Source organism: Acinonyx jubatus, chromosome C2 (genome assembly GCF_027475565.1).
Source record: "Acinonyx jubatus isolate Ajub_Pintada_27869175 chromosome C2, VMU_Ajub_asm_v1.0, whole genome shotgun sequence".
NCBI lineage: Eukaryota > Metazoa > Chordata > Mammalia > Carnivora > Felidae > Acinonyx > Acinonyx jubatus.
This window is the reverse complement of record NC_069384.1, coordinates 73676375-73696832: the sequence shown is the minus strand read 5'-3', so window position 1 is coordinate 73696832 and position 20458 is coordinate 73676375. Positions and strand designations below refer to the sequence as shown.

Sequence of the window (20458 nt, the reverse complement as noted above, 5' to 3'; positions counted from 1 at the left end):
CGTTTGATCTCACTTAAAATGTCAGAAGACCCAGAGGAAAAATACTAAGATGTATTCATTTGTTTATTCGTATCTTTTAAATGAAAACATCTAGTACAAATGAAAAACAAATTTTTGAAAAAACAGATACACAAAGTTTTGTTGCTCAGTGGTTTTAAATTTTGGTTAGTGCAACAAAATGAAAATTTGTAAGAGGTTAAACATACTTGGCTTTAGTCAGTGAGGGAAAAAACGATCTCTTGTTCCTGACAAGTAGGTTAGACTTCCTATGTGCTTGCTTTTCATAATTGGTTAGAACTGATTTGGTGATTTTTAAAACAAATTTAATTATGATGGGCCGTAATGAGTAGAATTTACTAAGGTTGATCTTGGCGTATTTGCCCAACTCACACCCTATCATGATATAACTCAGATCTCAGACATTTGTTTGCTCATTCCTGTCAAATTTTACATTTCTATTTCCCCTTTTGCTGATTTTTCACAGGTCACAAATTGGTTAGTGAAGTCATAGGAGCTTCTGACCTACTTCTCTTGTTAGGTGTGTAAACAGACATTTTTGCTGACCTTAACATGCCTTTTAAATGCTTCTAATAAACTAGTTGCAAATAAATTGCAGACCAAATTTATGCTGCTTATGCTGAATTTTAAAACTCCAGAACTCTATTGGGCAAATTCCTTATCTTACAGGTGAAAATAATAAAATAATTATCTTGCAGTAAAACTAAAATTCCTAAATACGTTTCTATAAGATTAAAAGTATTAAAAAGAAAGTTTGTTTAACCAAAATATTTTCTTGAAATTGATCTGATCATTTCTGATAATTGAAATGAAAAGTAATTTTAGTTTGTTTCATCTGTCCTGTCACCCTTTGACATTTTAAATTTATTTTGTTATCATATGTGGTCTGTAACAGCAGTGATATAGGACTGAACTGTAAGTACTCTCCTGGAAAATTATCTTCATCAGAAATTGTCTTTTTTAATTGTAATTTTCAGTGATTTGTTTTTAAATAGGTTAAACATGTCCTATAATATTTACAAAGGTTTTTTTGTGTAGGTTATCAATGTGTTCCTTAAAATAAGAATAGTTTTTAATTTTCAAAAAAGTGGGTTTTATAAAAGTCCATTTGCCTTTAAATTAGACGTAATTTGGAATTTCGGCTGTTGATATCACTGGAGAATTTAAAGGACTGCTTATTTATCTTTAAGGTTCACCTGGAGAAACAGCATTCAGAGCAACAGATCACGGATCTGAAAGTGACAAGCATTATAGAAAGGTAAGTATAAGGGAGAATTCTTCACACAGGTAGTCTGAAAGAGTTAAAAAAAGTTTTCACCTACATGAAAGGTTTGAAAATGGTAACATCTGAGGAGCAAATATAAAAGCATCTAAGTAGAGGTGTTGTTAATCTTGGTACAAAGTGAAAGGTATTGTGTGACAGTTCTGGAAATATAATTGGAGAAGCTCATTGCCTTCAAATATGTTGTGAAATATTAGTTTCAAGGATTGGCTTCAACAAAGGGTCTTGTTGTTAAATATGTGTGGGAAAGCTGATATAAATAAAACAAGCAGGCTTTTCTTTTCCTTGGGATTTCTCAGACCTCACATACTTATGTGTATTATAAATCCCAGGAGAAGTCAAAGTGTACAGAGTTTTCCAGATTTATTTAGCAACAGAACCCTTTTTTGTGAAATGTATTTTAGGGACTAATGTTTCATGGCACACGCTTAGGGAAATATTAAAGGAGTAGGAAATGGGTTATTAGGGGATAAATTGATTCTGTGACATTAATAGCAATTGTGTTTGGAGTTATTTAGGGTGTGTTAATTTCAATACTTGTTTTAAATCCATATGAAAGTTTTAGGAGAATTGCTAATTAAAATAACACATTCATTGCTCTATTTATATTCATATGTTAACTTGACATTTTCTTAGTCTTCATTTTTTCATCTTTTGGAATTGGTAAGTTAACTGATTCCTTGCAAGTTTTTCTTAAAAAAATGTAGGTAAATAGATATTTGAAAAACATGTTCTATGAACATTTAAAAATTAAGTATGGAGTATGTAGCTTTTATACTGAAAGTTATTATGGTTTTTGTAAATTGAAAGGAAATAATTTTATGTTTATTTTGAAAGTGGAAAGAAAATACTTCCTATGTATAGGTTTCCATCTCTCTCTTTGTCCTTTATCTTTGAACTTTTTACATGATATTCCAAGTTTAAATTCTAGTATTTCAAAAGATTTTTCTCTTGCCTTTTAACTAGATCTTTCTTTTGGAGAAAACTTATTTTAAAATGTGTGTGTATGTGTGTATGTGTGTACATGTGTTTGCCTTTTAAGTTGATACCTTTTCCATTGGCATTTTAACCAAAGGAACACTTGACTATTCATGCTACTGGGGGGAAAAGTTTTAATAGAAATTAGCCTATTATGCACAGCTTATTTCAAACCAAAGACTTGGCCCTTAATGCAGGTAGATTTTATATGTAGAGAGACACTAATCTAAGGGGGAAAGGAAGCTCTCTTATAGGATTAGCGGTGTGGTTTCTTTTTGCCTAGATAAGGTAGGTGAGGTCTGCCTCTGGTATTCTCTGGTATGGTCTAGGATCACTTTGGTGAATGAGAAACCTGTTTCAGGGTCTAACTCACATAATTTCCTTAAAATCCTGCTAAAGTGCTGAATGAATACTTGACAAATGATGAGTAGCTCTGCAATATAGAAGAGAGTGGATCACTGGGAATTTAATTATATTCACAGATTTTATTTTATACAGTAGACATGAAAGCAAATTTATTGCTTTATTTCATAATTTACTTGAAGGTAAATACCCTCATATACTATTTCCTTTTAACTTTTCATACTTTATGATGATTATGTTGCCCATTAAAAACCTAGCAATTATTACTAAATCTAGAGTTTTAATTAGGCTGTTTTCAATACAGGCTAAGTTAAATTGTAGTCAATGCTAGTATAAAAATTTACTATACAGAAAAGTATTTCCAGCCTCAACTAGTGGTTTTAAATTCTGTTAATGTGCAGCATTATGTGTTTCAAGGCTTGACTTTTATCTGTAATACTTGAAGATGATGAACCACTCAGGCAAGATGCAAATAAACTGACTTTAGTAGACTTATCTACAAATTAATGGCTGAATGTGAGCACGGAAGGAGAGACTTTCTTCGCAGAAGTCTTTTTGAAATTACTCTAAAATGTTAAGTTTGAAAATTTGAGTAGTAGTCACAGGTGATAGGATGACATCCAGAGATTAGTTGATACTTTTTTGATGGTTCAGAATGTTGTCTGAGAGTCCCAGATAGAAGGTGGTATTTAGAGTTTGAATACACTAAGCAGTCATGCATTAGCTTAATGGTTGTCTGGTTTGTACCAAAATTTCTGGCCAGATTTATACTAGAAATGTAAAAGTAAATGTGAATCCGATTTCTTTTTTTTTTCTTTTTTAAGTAATAAACTGAAAACATTTCTACAACTAGAACTAAAAAAGGAAATTTGTCCTTTCTGATAGAAGAACACATGTGGAGAGTGTGGGCAGGTAGAAGAAGTTAGGACCTGCGAAGTCAACTGAAGCGAGAGTGATAGAATTGAGAGCACACACATGTCAGATTGTTTGAGTTGAGTCCAACAGAATGGATAACACTGTGACCTGACTACCTGTGGCTCCCAGTTTGGGGTCACTAGACTTTTAGGCACTCTGGAAAAGTTGTAATTGAGGTCTTCAGAAAGTCTAAAAAAGCAGAAGACATGTATTTCTGCGTAATACTGTACCAGCTACCATAAACATCAGTTTCTTTGACTTTGTCTGGATCTATATCCATTCAGTTTGTAGACGGTAGGTATGTCTATCATGTTGACCAGAAGTTCTGGTATGTATTATCAGTAAATTAAAAACTGGAAAAATATTGAAAACACTTTTCAAGGAATGTTTTTCGTTAATCAGAAATTTTAAAATTTGTGTCCACTGGAGAAAAATATTAGAGCCCTTCGTGAACTGAATAATATCCTTGAGACCTGGAGACCTTCAGAACTACCTGAAGGCAAATTGAAAATTGAAGTGGTGAGCCTATTTTAATGAATAATTTGTAAATCTGTAGATTTCCTTATATTGATCATAACATAGACAGGTGACAGGACCACTTAGTGAATCTTCTGTTTTAGATTCGGTAAGATTGTCTGTTCTAGTGAAAATTAAATGAGACATTATATTTGTGCTTTTGTTTTATCATGTTTCTGATAGCTCATGAACATTTCACAGAAGTAAGCAACATGGTCATTCTGAAGATTACAAATACATTTATAGTTTATGGAAAATATTTGAAGGACCTTTTAAAAGTCCAAATCATGAAGGGTGGAATTATTATTTTAAATATAATTATTAGACAGTAATTAAAGTTCTTCCTTTTTACATGTTATGCTAATTCCTTTTTTGTGGCTTTATTTCTCTTGTACCTCCCAGCTGAAATCTCTGTTTTCCCTCTTCTAATTTTTACTCATCCTTAAAGCCTAGGCTCTGTTGTCCCCTTCGTGAAGCCTTCCATAACCATTTTAGTTCCATTAATTATACTCTAAAGAATGAAAACAGATGCCAGAGGAAACACTATTTACTTTGGTTTACATTCTTTAATGGCCTATTTCTGTCATAAAATCTCTGTCCTCAGAACACCGAGGATAAAGCAGAGCTTTTAGCAAAATTGACACAGCAAAAGAGAGGCTAATTGAAGTAAATGAACTTCATGCCAACTGGTAGGCCCCCAAATTTTATATAATAGGTGTTTTGATCTGATCACCTGTGAATTTCTCTTGGCCTTTGATATTGGGCACCTACTGAGGAGAACAAGAATGTGACAGTGGTATATGTCCTTGGTGTTCTAAACTGTAATGAAGCAGTGTTGCTTAAGTAGGATTTACATTTCTAGGACTCCTCATGCAACAAATACTGTAGTAACTTGGGCAAAATGAAATTCTCACAACCAATATCATCAAGTAACCACAGATCAGTAAACTTGTTTCCTGAGCAGCTAAGTAGCAACTGTACTAGGTTAGACTCTTAGCCAGGAAGCCAACCCACTTGTGCACTAGAGTGTGGTAGTTGGGAGGCAGAGGGATCAGAGAAAGAAAAGCCGGGAAAATCTGCCTGAAAAAAAGTGGAATGGCAAACCAGGCAATCTTATTTTATTGCTTCATAAGCACACTGTGCTTTTATGTCATTTAAGAAACATTAAGTAAGTATATACTGTGTACATAATACTGTTTTTAGGTGACAATTTAGAACAAAAGGGATTTGGCAGAAGTTGTAATATTGATAGTAACTATCAGTAATAGACTGATTTGTTCATCTCAAAATTATCCATTGTAGAAATTGTCCAAGTATTAAAATAAGAAATGGTATTTCTGAACTGAAGCAAGGTGGATGATCCAAATGGAAAGATGTATTTCCTTCTGCTATCCATTAATTGACCTTTTTCAGTTGGCCATAAATACCTTGAGCAGAGTTATGTATTAGTGGGAGGGGAAAAATAGGAAAATAGTTTTGTTTTTTTTTTTAATTTTTTTTTTCAACGTTTATTTATTTTTGGGACAGAGAGAGACAGAGCATGAACGGGGGAGGGGCAGAGAGAGAGGGAGACACAGAATCGGAAACAGGCTCCAGGCTCTGAGCCATCAGCCCAGAGCCCGACGCGGGGCTCCAGCTCACGGACCGCGAGATCGTGACCTGGCTGAAGTCGGACGCTTAACCGACTGCGCCACCCAGGCGCCCCGGAAAATAGTTATTTTTAACTAATCAAATAGAATTATTCAAATTTTGAAAAGTAGTTTAATGCCTAGGAGTATTTTTGAATGAAAGGGGAAAGAAGTCTTCACTTTCATAAAGTTCTTTTCTGGACCCAAGTTACTTTTAAAACTAATAAAGCAGGGTTGGCACACTTTTCTTTAAAGGGCCAGGTATCTTACGTTTGCAGGCTTTAAGGTCTCTGTGGACTATTCAGGCAGCCCATCTTCTTAGTAGTTCAGATATGCCTTCTGATGTGTTGTACTGTTACCATTTTCTTTTTTTAAATGTGGATTGAACCTGATGGGATCAAAGCCACTTTGGAAATAGCTAGACCATCGTGTCAACAGGATGGTATCAGGTGTAAACTGTAGTCACACTGTCTGCATTCAGATCCTGTCCTTCCTGCTTTCTGAGCTAGGTGATCTTGAAAAAGATCAAACTCTTTGAGTTACTGATTTCCTCTTTTGTAGAAGGGGGAAACCCTACTGGATAGGATTGTTTTGAGAGTTTTGTAGCCCTTTAGCACAAAATCTGCACATAATAAAAATTAAGGTGATGTTGATGACCATGATCATTATTACCTTACAATTTGAATTATTCCATCAGTTAATTGCCAGTTAACATTATTTGATTAATTTCCTCCCCGTAATTTCCGTGGAGTCTGTTCTGAGGACTGTGAAAACTGGGAAAATAGATCATCGGGCCGATGTGTAGCTTATTTACAGAATACACATTTGTTCCAAAACCCAATTTGGATTTTATACTGGAAACTTTGTGTACATTATTAGGTAAAAGTAGGTCATAATTTGATTCATTCAAGGAGCAAACATGTGCTCAGCCCTAATTTAGATATCAGCTGTAACACATACCTAAAGTGTCAGACGTTATTCTAGGTGCTAGATAAATATACGAACGGGATAAGGGTCCAGCTCTGCTATAATGTTTAAAATACTGTTAAAAATATAGTGTCTTAAATGTGTTCACATATAAATGACAAATAATTTTAAAGTGTCTTAAAATCTTTCCTATCAAACTCATTAACTTTTAGATTTTCACAGCGTATTCAGTTGATATTTTGGGTTTTGGAGTTATCACTGATTTTCTTGACCTGATGTTATAATTTTGTAAAAGTCTGACAATACTGTATGTGAAATACGAGACTGGAAGAGCTGCAGTGTCAAATTGGCAATAACTCTTGAGAGAGTGTATCATCTGTAGTTGTTCGTTGTTTATTTTTACTGTTTATCATTATTTACAATTACTATGTTTTATATTTAATGTATATGATTTTAACATAATTACATGCTGTTTCTTGAGAGAAAACTATCTGAGCTTGGGAAGATATTTATTATATTTTGTCTGTTTAAGGAATGTGTCTTGCATAGCAGTTACACACATTTCTTTCCCTTCCTTATTCCACATGGCCTTAGCTCAGAAGCTGTATAGCCTGTAGCCCATCACTCAGTATTTAGGGTGAGATTTGATGTCCAAAATTGGATAGAGGTAACCTCCTTTAGTCATGTAATATAGTGTGAATAGTTTTCTCTGTGTCTAATTCTTGTTTTCTTCCTACTTTTTTTAGGATGTAACAGTTAATTTCAGCTATCTTCACATAACAGTGCTTCAGTAACAGACTTGGAAGGAAAGTGAAGTGTTGCTAGAAAGAGGGTGTTTTCTTATAATGTAATAGATATTAAGTATTAGCCATATAATTTGTATGTAGATAGAAGCAATGGATTAGGGAAGGATGTTTAAGCTGTAAGTAAAAAAAAAATCTTGTACCTGATAGACCAGCAAGCATAGTTAAGAAATGTGGAATATTTGCTCACTACTTTGACATCTTATAGAGTACTGGTGGTATGTTAATTAAAGCCCAGGTACACTACTATATAAGCCAGCACAGGAAACCTTTAAAAGGGTATTACTTTGAGACATCTAAACACTCGGATGATTAGAAGTTGTTATGGTAAATGACTAAAAATAAGTTGGATTATTCTTCTTTCTGCTTCATGAAAAGCAATGATACAGAAAATGAAAAAATGACAGATAATTAGGTAAATGATGAGGGTAGTCAGTTGGCATTGTCTTTCTTTGATAGATGTATCAATGACCATAAAGTATTAACTTAAAAGAGATATCTTTAAAGGTAGCCACAGGTTTTTATAAATATATTTTCTGCTATTGAATTTGGAAATAGATGTTGACAGTTCAGTTGTGTTACTTGCCGTTTTGATGTTCTCTCACTTGTCATATAGAAATATCAACTAGTCTCATCCTTTGATTTATAGTAAGTCATCCAGTTTCATTATTGTTGGCATGGCCTAATGTATTAAAACTAAGAGTCAAACAAAAATTCCCCAATTATATGCTAATACTTTCCCTTAATTTAAAATGCTTTACTATAATAGTAGCTATCCTATTTGTATTTGCTTCTTTTCTGGAAAACTTTTATTTATAGAAGTCTTTGGCTTAATAAAGTAAGTTATTAAGCCCCTGGATGAGTCTACTAATTAAAATTTGAATGTAATGTTAACCAGTATTTCAAGAAACTTCCTAGTTGTATTATATAAAATGTAATATTTTGGGCAGTTATTTTAAAAAGCTCTGAAGCTATTTGAAACTCCCAATGTAGGTTATTTTAATGAGTATTAGTTTTCCTAGCTCTTTCTATTTTTATAACTTGGTAAAAATTGAGTTCATTGTTTTCCCAGAACACTCTTCCTGTGCAGATTAAATAGTGACTTCATTCACTGAGGTGTCTAATTGAGAAAATATTAGGCTTGTGACATTTTCAATTCTTTGTTGTCTTTTTCTCTGTTGTCATTTCTTGAGGGCTATTATCTAATAGGCCAGCAATTAAAAATACTATACAGAAAATGACATGTATTGGGTATTCTGCCACATGTAAATACATTGTGATAAAAATTACATTAGTTAGCATGTCATGATTTTTAAGTGGAATGAATTATAAACATATAAATGTTGATTGTGTTGTACACAGGTCCAAACTAGGTTTTGTTTCATTTTAAATTTTCATAATAACTGTATTATTTCCAAATCCTAACTATGTTCTTTTATAGTGCTTTTGCTCTAGTAATTGATATATTCTTAGAGGCTATTTTTACTGAATGTCAAAACAGCTCATAAAAAGTGAAAATTCAGTCAGGCTACTTATTTTATGTTGTATAAAGTTAAAACAGTGCCTCAAACATTATTTGTTAATTTGCAAAAAAAAAAAAACAAACTAAATTTTAGTCAGATAAGCTTGTATGTATAGGCATGTAGAATATATGAATTAATGTAAAACCTTGATTAACTTGATGCTTGGAAACTCAAATTAATAGTTTTGAGGGGCTATGGTCTTTAATTGAAGACATCAGATATCAAAGAACAAATACATAATAATTTAATAATTAAACTATGATGTATTCTCCATTCAGTTTTATGAGAATTATGGTTGACAATTAAAAGATTTTTTCCCCCTTATGTTTCAAGTCAGGAGCATACACTAGTTCATATTGGCAATTCAGAACTAAGGGTTGAGGTAATCAGTTGTTAACTGCAATGCCACTTTCCTTGAGCATTCCAGTTAGTCTAGGTTTTACTGTATATTAATATTATACATCTGGCTCACTTTGTTCAGCCGACAGCCACATTGCATTTTCTTTTCACTTTTTAAACTCTGCTGTTTTATATTTCTGAGACATCTAATTTTACTGAGGGGAAAAATGGAAACGTGGTACAGAGCCCTATTATATGGTGGCTTTCTAAAGGTACATAAACGTGTTTCCATTTTTGTTGTAAGCTATCCCTTCTTCCCTAACTTACATCTGTTCCTTGCTTGTGCCCTTTGGTTTAACATTGTTCTCCTCCCCAATTTTCCTCTTCTCCTCATTGTAAACTCATGGCAGGGTCTGCTTGGTGAGCTCATTCTCTTACAACAGCAAATTCAAGAGCATGAAGAGGAAGCGCGCAGAGCCGCTGGCCAATATAGCACAAGCTATGCCCAACAGAAGCGCAAGGTGATGGATGCTTTAAGGGGGCTACTGATGTGTTCACACTAATCAGCCATTTCAGCCAAGATCATGTCATCTTAATACCTTCATGGACTCCAATTATGAGTAATTATTTTTGACACAATAAAAATTTGAAAGATATATAATACAAATATGTAACTTTCCTAGAGTGGATAAGCAAATCCAAAATGTTTAACATAGAATTTATTTTCTGAAATGAGATGATCTGTGAGGGAGCACGGATTTGTATTTAGAAAAGAATTATGAATTGTGATTTACTTGGTCCAGTTATTGAGTCATCCTAGGTTTGTAGCCCACTTATCTGTGGTTCTCCCAAGTTTTCATTTCTAAAATGTAAGGGATTACTGTGGATGACCACAATTTAAATTATTTAAACAATGAAAATTATAGTTTTAGTAAAATGAATCAGCAGAAAATACTGTTATTTCTTACAGAAGAAAACTGTTTTGATGTAAATTTTGGGCAAAATTATTCTTATATACCTTGATCAACTCATTAAGTTTTTCCACAGTTGTGAAGTCAGCACAAATAAATTTTCACCTCGGATGACTGAAGGATTGAACATTGGAAAGTTGATATAATTGAGGTTGCTAAAAAACAGATTCTAATAAAAGTCAGCATAAATCTATATAAATGTTTGGTTATTGGTACAGTCAAGAAGTCCTTAAAAGTATGCTTTCAGCTGCTACATGATCTTATGGTGTAGATCTCAAGGTTAATGTTCTGAAGGGGCTTGAGTCAAAATGCAATGAATGTAATGATTTTAAAGTTATATTCTGAGATCTTAACATCAGCTTAATTATGTTGCATATATTAGATCAGGAAAGTTTTAAAGTCGTATACAGATTTTATTCAGGAAAAGAAATTCAGCCATTTAATTAGGTTCCTGTAGGTTCTGATACTGAAGTTACCCAATACTATAGATAATGATTGAAGGCAATAAATTTGCTTACTAACCTTACGGCATTTGGTGATGGTAATATTTGAGAGTATGCCTCATAGTTTCATTTATCTTTTCAGTGTCACTTCCTGGCTTTTCTCAATTCCAGGGCTGTGGAATCAACTCCTGTATATTTAGCTTTCAGTGAGCGAACAACATAGGTGGAAACAGAAAATAAGTTATTTTCCTGTTTGGTTAAGTTAAAGTAGATGTGTTAAACCAAGGAAGGACTTATTTTAAATGGTGCTTTAGCATTCTCTGTTCTGTATTTTGTTGAAGTGCCATTTAAATATTCTAACAAATTGGATGCTTAAAGCCAACCATCTGTTCCTTAGCTTTGTTACAGAAAGAAGGCAAAGGAACTACTATATTCTGGTATGTTAGTTAGAAATATGGATAGCTCTAGCTGCAAGTTGTTCTTGTTTTTTCATAATGGTAAAAGAATTTGAAATGAGTCCCATAGATCTGCCTTCCATTTTAAGATTTTAAGATACAGTTTAAGATTATCAATATACTTTTGAACCTGATGTTTTAAGGGATATTAGTAGTGAATAATGTTCGTTTTCTACATTGCCCAAGTTTGATGTTCATTTGTGGCCTACTTTCTAGCCTGCTTTCAGGTTTAGTGATACCATTTCATTTCTGATATTTTCAGATTATTCATTTAACCATTTTATTCCTCATTTCCCCCTTTTGTAAAATAGCAACTGATAGGACTGTACCTCCGTCTGTTTTGTTTATTAAGGCATACTTAGGAGAGCACCAAACAGTCTGGCCCACTTTGGAGTTGTGTGAAAGTAAATGGAACTTTAAAAACAATTCCTGCTCTTCTATGATGATGTCATACTCCTTACTGCATCTTCCCCCGGTTCCCCCTGTAGTTGGTACACAGGTGACTTTTCAGCCCTTCACTGTCCTCATGATCCCAATCCTAATTCATGAGATTTATAGCATTCCTCTGGGTGTGTGAGGTTTTCTTGAGGTACAAAGCCACAGCTTTTTGTTGATTTTTAATCATCCTTCCTTACCTTCTTGAAATGTAAGCAGGCCTTCATTTTTTATAGTAGCAGCTAATAAACTGTCCCTGTAGCTCATGCAGGGGCGTACACGTACATGGAAAGGTTTGCGAGTCCCTTATATGTATATTTTGCTATTTCAGAATGGCCGCAATGGCTTAGTAGGAAGAAATACTTAAAATTTAAAAATCAGGCTTGGTTTTGTGAGGAGCTAGTAAAGGTTTTTCTCTTTCAGCTTTAGCTTGTTTCTGCGGAGGATTCCGCTCTTTCTCCATCAGTTTCACAGCCCTGGAATTGTAGAAAAGCTCTGGTTTCAAGACCATTGATACCCATTTCTGTCAGGGTGAGTTTTAAATTTCATAATGCAAACAGTATGTTAAACAACAGGGCAAGAACTGAACTCCTGTCGTAAGTAGCTGAATTTTACCAGCAAAGTGCATCAACATTAAATATACCGACTGCCAGTTAAGATATTGAATAAGTGATACGTGAAAAATAGCATGTGCTGTTCCCTTAAGAAAATATGTAAAAGTATCTTCTCGGTATCTTTAATATTTATCTTGTAAACCTAAAGGTTTTCATCTTGTTTCCTAGAAAATGTGAGGTCTAATTCTTGACTCCACCACCACCTGTCTTTTAATACGATGTTACTTTTGATGTTCCATTAAACCAAGCAGATAGGAAGCATATTGATAAAACTGTGCATGAGTCATGCCTAACACTTGTGCCAGAAAGGGCAAGTATAAATCTAAATACTCCTAAAAATCTGAATTTATAAAAATCTTAACAGTCATCATTACTAAATTCTAATATTAGCATAAAGATTGTTATTTGTAATATTCTAGTAACCTTATATCCTTTTAACCTTTTATTTACCCTTTTTATTTTACCAAATTACCGAGTTAGCCTTTTATAGTCCTTGGCTTACAGTAAGCATTCTAACTTTTTGTGTAATTGTATTAGTTTCTTAACTCTTGCCCCAGATGTAGACTAACACTGGATTTTCTATTGTAATTAAGGACATATTGCATGAAGTCATGAAATATTCACATTCAAAACTAAAACAGTTTATGCTAATACTGTTTATATAATTTCATACTAATTTAGCTAGTGTCAGATGAGCATTTAATGGAACAGAATTAATTCAAGTACCTTTTAAAATGAATTGGGAATTTAATATGCATAACATTTTTATGAGTGCATTATTACAGTATGATGGCATGCCACATGAAAACAATATGGAAGAATTTATTTCTTCATTGGTCTTCAAGATTTTGTTCTTTGGGTTGTTGGTTCCTCCCCAACTTGCTTGTTTCCTCACATTTTAGGCGACTATTAATAATTCTTGTCCATTTTATACAAACACAATCAAATGAGAAAAATTCTCTTCATAAGTGTCTGCTTGCTATATAAGAATGAGAAAACAGCAATACAAAATTTGTTTTATATTCTCTTCTAATTACTGAATCACATTTGGAGATTTTTAGGCATAGACTTTTAAGGAAAAAATAATATACTTACCATTTGTAGCAAGCATTGTCATTTTTATTTACAAGAAATTTCAGGATTATTTTGAGAAAGTTTTTGGAAATAGGAATTAAAACTGCAAAATAAATTTTTATTGTATGGATTAAGAGTTACTAATATCTACCTCAAGAAGCAAATCATTTAAAATTTTTTCGTATATATTTGCTACCATGATATCTTGATTGCTTGAATAGCCATTGAATGAAAGTGAACAAGGACTTAGATGAATTTTACCTTGAGTTTTGTCTCCTATGAAATAAATTCATGTTTACAAGTTTTGATTATTAGAAATTAGATCATTCTTTTCAAAGACTGAGTATGACAACTTCACCTCACCAAGGAGTCAAAGCACAGTTACATGGATTTGCCATAATTGACATCATTTTAATTAAAATTGATCATTGCGTTTCATATTTAGAATTGTACTGTGACTATAGTCTGATAATGCAATAAAGTTCTATGTTGTTTTGGGGCATCTTATCTTAGAGTTATCAGCATTAATAACAATTGGAAGTAGTTTCCACAATAGCTGTAGATTTTATCCTACTTTTGTTTTATATTTCAATCAATTTTAGTTGCTTTACTCAACTTTATTGCTACTGATGCATTCACTGTATTATGGGTTAGCAGATCTTGTACTGGAACTGAATTTAAAAACCAGCGTCAGGCTCCACGTAAAGAGCTGAAAATACAGGGTCTTTGCATTTATTAAATACTTCCCTACTTATCGAATAGAAAGGCGTAATATATGCTTAAATATCACTATGACCAATGAATTTCGTCAGTAGCTATAAATGATAGCCTAGCCTGTATAAGTTCCCTGAACACATTCTGTAGGTATCTGTGCCCTTTTTCTCCAAGCATCAAATGCCTGTCCTTGAGAACAAAACAGCCTACGAAAATGGTAGTGACCGTGTGTTGGTCTCTTCATTTTATAACAACTCATTCATCAGAAATCACTAGAATAGCATCCTGAAAGTGATTGCTTTTTAAGGCTTTTACTTATGAATACAGTTATGAAATTTTGATGAACAATTGTAGTGAATATAGTTTTTTTTTACTTTATTCATTAATCACTTGATTTAAAATGTGCTTTGATCAAATATGCAGATAAAGTCAGTATTTATTTTCAAAAATACTTTTCAAAAAATTTAACTTAGTGCCCATTTTACATAAATCCATTTCTCTGGAAATAAAATTAATTTATTTTAAATGTTTAGGTTACAGACAAAGAGAAAATTGACCAGCTTCAAGAAGAACTTCTGCATACTCAGGTAATTCTGATGAGTAGAAAGAACCAGGGACTTTATGTTATAGTCTTAAGTTTGGTGATGTGGAAATTTTTTTAAGAAAGCAAAATTTGGAGTGGTTTGATGATACACCCTTATTAATAAATGTAAAAAAAAGTGCAAAAGCAAATTGATAAGGAATTTGGTAAGTGTGGTTAACTCCTTCTATGTAAAGACCTGTTTTTTAGTGAATCTTGTGCTTCTAATTTTAAAGAAACACTGCTATGAAAAGCAAAAATGAGGGAAAAATGACTCATCCTTATGTAAACCATTTACATTGACAGGCTAATTAATGTAAGTAGTAAGAAACCACAGTTTAAGAAACCACAGTTCTCGGGGCGCCTGGGTGGCGCAGTCGGTTAAGCGTCCGACTTCAGCCAGGTCACGATCTCACGGTCCGTGAGTTCGAGCCCCGCATCAGGCTCTGGGCTGATGGCTCGGAGCCTGGAGCCTGTTTCCGATTCTGTGTCTCCCTCTCTCTCTGCCCCTCCCCCGTTCATGCTCTGTCTCTCTCTGTCCCCAAAATAAATAAAAAACGTTGAAGAAAAAAAATTTAAAAAAGAAACCACAGTTCTAGTCAGCCCTCAGTATCTTTTTCCTTTACTTCTCTAAATCCCCAAAATAGTCAGATAATGCCTTCTCTAAATGTATTTCTGGCACTAAGTTGAAAATCTGTTCTCCAATAGTTGGTTATAAAGCTACTATTATTTTAAAGACGTTCTATTCAGTGTGATGAGTAGGTATATTCTAGTGCAAAATTGCCCTATCACCCACTTCATCATTAGTTATAGTATTATGATTATTACTATTTTATAATGTAATATAAACACAACTGTAGTATATAACATATAGTATAATTGTTATTTTACATAAATAACAATGATATACAATAATTAAGGAGGTTTTGTTTTAAGTTAAAACTTGTTTTAAAGAGCTTTCTTTTTAGGGGAAAAAAATACAAGGGGCAACCTAGATAAAATTAAACAATTAGTATTTTTTGGTCACAGATTTTCTTAATATCTGTGGTTGATTTCCTTGATATCTATGCATTGATCTTTATGCCAGACCATACCATATAATCACTTGTGCTCTGGCCATCACCCTATGTATTTTTAAATACTTCCCAGCCAGGCAATTCCAGTCTTCAATTCAGCTAGAGTTTAAGAATCATTGGTCTCAAAATGTGGTCTCTGGAGCAGTAGCAACCAGTATCCTTTGGGAACTTGTTAGAAATACAAATTATTGACCCCTTCCTAGACCCCCTGAATCAGCACTCTAGAAGTAGAACCCAGTAATTTTTCTTTTCAGAAGCCCTCAAGTGATTCTGATGCATCCTTAAGTTTGAGAACTGTTGGTCTAGATCTTTGGAAGACCACTCAGTAGCATGTCTCTGCAGGATGGCTATAGATTGGCACCTGTACCAAAGAATGGTTCCATCCCCAGAAAATGTAGACCCCAAAATTAATTCCATATTTATAAAGAAATGAGCCAGTGGAAATCCTACCACACTTGTATGTCCATTGATATCAACTCGACTTGAGCGATTTGTAGTGTCAGCCACAGGGTATTGACAAAAACACTGTATGAAAAATTCCTGATGTAATAAGCCATGGGGTTATCTGTATTACTGAAATGCAATAGAAACCTAATGCAAGCCGCGTGTGTAGTTTTAAATTTTTACGTTACAAAAAGGTAAGAAGGAATAGGTAACATATTTTAATGATGTATTTTATTTAACCCTGTAGATCCCAAATTAATATCCTTCAAACATGTAATTAGTATAAAAATATTAATGAGGTGTTTTATTTATATACTGAATTGTAAAAATCTGGTGTGTATTTTACCCTTAACGCTACATCTCAGTTCAGACTAGCCACATTTCAAAGTGCTCAGCAGCTATAGTGGCTAGTGGCTAACATATTAGACAACAAAAATTTAATTCTGCCATAATTTTGTTGTATATATTACTACATATAAATGAATAAGTGTGTTTAAAATAAAAAGTTTATAGTAGAATCTAGCCTCTAGTTCTACTTGTTTCATAGTACAGAGTCCTACTGCAGAATATGCTTTTTTAAAAATTTGACTCAAGTTTAACATTCTCTGAGGACAGGGCCCTGACTTCCTGTCATTTATTTACTTCATTCTGAGGAGATTACACCAATCTAAAAATTTTCCTAAGGATTCTTTTCCATTTTATTTTTTTTAAATTTTTTTTTAACATTTTATTTATTTTTGAGACAGGGAGAGACAGAGCATGAACAGGGGAGGGTCAGAGAGAGGGAGACACAGAATCTGAAACAGGCTCCAGGCTCCGAGCTGTCAGCACAGAGCCTGATGCGGGGCTCGAACCCACAGACCACGAGATCGTGACCTGAGCCAAAGTCGGCCGCTTAACCGACTGAGCCATCCAGGCGCCCCTTCTTTTCCATTTTAAAAGGCATGATATTATAAGTTGGATGTAAACATTCTGCTGGTTGGAGAGAGAAGTAATTCTTAATAGTTTTCTGAACGTTGTTAATGTTTAGGCAAGAAGTAATATTATACCAACTGAGGTGACCAAGTAGGAAAGAATCACATGTATTTGAGAAGAACAGCGTGTAGCTAAGCATCTGCTTTGACAAAACAGTCTGTCTTGTTTTGTCAGATGTATTTGTCAATGTATTAGTCTTCTTTAAATCTGCTTTTATATCAGTATTTTAAAAATTGATGTATAATTTCCAGCCACGGAAACGTAACCAAAATTTGGACAGTTTAAGCTCTTGACTCTGACCTATATTCAGAACTCTGTGACCTTGGATAGGCTACCAAGTGTCCCTAACCTCTGGCCCCTAACTTTTGTCTCCTGTAAAGACTTAAGGACACTAATGCTGTTAAAGCATTCAGTATCAGGCCTGTCACATAATACATGCTCAGGTACTGTTAGTTATTGTTATTTTGTATCATTTTATTTATTTATTTATTTTTAAATTTTTTTTTTTTAATGTTTATTTATTTTTGAGACAGAGAGAGAGAGAGCATGAACGGGGAGGGTCAGAGAAAGAGGGAGACACAGAATCCGAAACAGGCTCCAGGCTCTGAGCTGTCAGCACAGAGCCCGACGCAGGGCTCGAACCCACAGACCACGAGATCATGACCTGAGCTGAAGTCGGACGCTCAACCGACTGAGCCACCCAGGCGCCCCTATTTTGTATCATTTTAATTACAGCATAAAATAACATGGAGAATGGGAAGAATTTGAATTTTTGTCAAATGTCCCCATAATGAAAATTTAAATTTTTGATGTGATAGGAAATATTACTTCAATAGAATGTACTTAAGAACTTGCTTCTTTAAATTCTTACATTTTAGTATTTTTAAATAACTTAATTTCTTCAGTGTAAATAGCAAAGAATTTTCCAAATAAAATGCCAAATTATAATAGAAAACTATAATGAATTCCACTGTTTGTGTGAGATAATATAATTTATTTTATTTCCAACATTTTCAAAGAAGCTTTATAAATGAAAAGCTCATTTTAAATAGGAGATATGACTTCAGGAATTTGGAAGATTTTAATTTAGACTTAATTATGTTATTAACCCAACTTTTTCTTACATAATTATGGTATTATTTTGTTGCAGTTAAAGTACCAGAGGATCTTGGAACGATTAGAAAAAGAGAACAAAGAATTAAGAAAATTAGTATTACAGAAAGATGACAAAGGCATCCATCACAGAAAGCTTAAGGTATTTTAAGTTTATCTGAATTTTGTTAGTTCCAGAAGTTTGCCATTTCACACTGTGCATTCAGTCAGTACGTTTTTAAAGCTGTAATATGTTCTATCCTTTTCTTTCTAACTTGATATCCTTGGGAGATTGGGAAGTCTTTCCTATCTTAAGACATTTCACAAATTATAGTCTCCAGACATTTGTTTCATACTAGGCCTATAAAATCTTCATACTTTTAACAGTCATTTCTTGTGAATCAATTTATTTTTCTGAAATAGCCACTTTATCTTTAGGCTTATTTAATTTCTACGGCATAAAATCAGAATTGTGAGTTGATGGACATTTAGATACGACTTAGCTTCATTGCCACACTTGTATTTCCAGTGAATGATTAGTTCACTTTCCTCACTTTTAGAAGAATTCACGTTTTTTTCTGGAAGGTTTCTTAGGTATTTTAGAGAATGTTGGAAAAAAGTATATACTGGGATTGTGACCATCAGCACACTGGTAATTACCATTATTGGTAAGTTAAATCTTATTATTGCCCACTAAACCAGGCTGTATGTGCTGAATTAAATTGAAGTAATATTTTTAACTTGTATCTCATGTAAGTAAACAGTATTTGTGTATAGCAAACCTACAATAAATCATGACATGTATTCTGAAGCCAAGGTCCAAAGCTAAGTAGTACTAGTTTAACCAACATGTATTAGTAGTTCTGACTTTAAATCACGACTGCATAAAACAGATAAATAGCATGGCTTTATTCACAAGTCACATGTGGCAATTGAGGGAAGTCATGTCCAAGTGTTAATAGAGTTCACCTCAGAAACAGTATTTTCTCTCATAAAATGAAATGGTAGTGAAAATTTCAAGAACTTTTTATTTTGGGGTGGAGGGCATAGCAGTTGTTTTCCATTTAATTACTTTGAGGTGTTATGAGATGCAAGAAAACATAGGCCCCTCGTTTTGTTCCTACCTTGCATTGAAACTTGTCTTTAATTATTATGTGCTTGACAGTAACCCTTTTTTTCCCACCTGTTTTACTTATTTGTTGAGTCACTCATCAGATACTTTCTTCAAGCTTATTGTTTGCTGGGTCCCATGTTCTGTCCTGGTTCTACACAGAAAAAACAATGCAGGATGTCTGTCCCTGATGCTCTCACTCCTTCATCTGCCCAGTTGTCACAGTACACGTACTCATTCTTACTGATTTAACGGTCTTCTTGGTGACTTTTTTTCCCTACTTTTATCTTTCTTTGGTCTCTGTTTCTCACCCTCTCTGTGTGTCTCCCTCTGATCCACATACCAAACTTGATAGAGGATGATTCCCTTGCAGTTGGTCACTTGACTCCTTGTTTGGCCTTATGGTGTTAATGGCCTTCCTTTGTTGGGCATTTATTTTAGCTCTTCAATGTTAAACCATAACGTCCCTCTTTTAACATTTCATTAGAAGCTTAGGAAATCCTCAGTTAATGTACTTTATTAAATCAGTATATCTCTGAATAAAATAAGATGGATAAGAGGGAAATGGAATTTCATGCCACACTGTTTTACTATGAATGTGTATTTATATAATTGGAAAAAAACAATACAGTCATTATGGAAACACATTTTGGATTAATCAGCTTTTTTTCTCTTGACACATCTGATTATTTTTTAATGTGTTCACTGTTTCATACTAATTTTTAAAATTTTGTAGAAATCCTTGATTGACATGTATTCTGAAGTTCTTGATGTTCTATCTGATTATGACGCCAGTTACAATACACAAGATCATCTGCCAAGGGTAAGTGAAAAATTAACACATAGTGAACTTGCTCATTAGCAAAAGAACACCTTACGTTTTTTATAATATTTATTTATTTTTGAGAGAGACAGAGACAGAATGCTAGTGGGTTAGGGGCAGAGATAGAAGGAGACACAGAATCCAAAGCAGGCTCTAGGCTCCGAGCTGTCAGCACAGAGCCCGACGCGGGGCTCAAACTCCTGGGCCGTGAAATCATGACCTGAGCAGAAGTCGGACACTCAACCGACTGAGCCACCCAGGCACCCCAAGAACACTTTACGTTTTAAAAAAGTTCTGTGTATATATACCCAGACACACAATATAGACATATACATATGTGCACACCACACACAGACATA

The 20458-nt window shown here is 33.8% G+C and overlaps 1 protein-coding gene across 11 annotated transcripts in view; it reads left to right on the top strand.

The window, feature by feature from the left end:
• OPA1 (OPA1 mitochondrial dynamin like GTPase) overlaps window positions 1–20458 on the top strand; it is an 85349-nt gene that overhangs the window by 9364 nt on the left and 55527 nt on the right. For 5 of the 11 annotated variants that reach the window (XR_003420751.2, XR_008297737.1, XR_008297736.1 and 2 more), the window contains exons 5-10: window positions 485–538; window positions 1209–1276; window positions 9703–9813; window positions 14532–14585; window positions 18224–18328; window positions 20013–20099. Coding sequence is in view for 4 of the 11 variants with exons in the window: in XM_027061179.2 (XP_026916980.1) it covers window positions 485–538; window positions 1209–1276; window positions 9703–9813; window positions 14532–14585; window positions 18224–18328; window positions 20013–20099 (479 nt within the window). In the remaining 7 variants the exon portion in view is untranslated. The remainder of the gene's footprint in view (window positions 1–484; window positions 539–1208; window positions 1277–9702; window positions 9814–14531; window positions 14586–18223; window positions 18329–20012; window positions 20100–20458) is intronic. The other 6 variants (XR_008297739.1, XM_027061181.2, XR_008297740.1 and 3 more) reach the window with 3 other exon arrangements.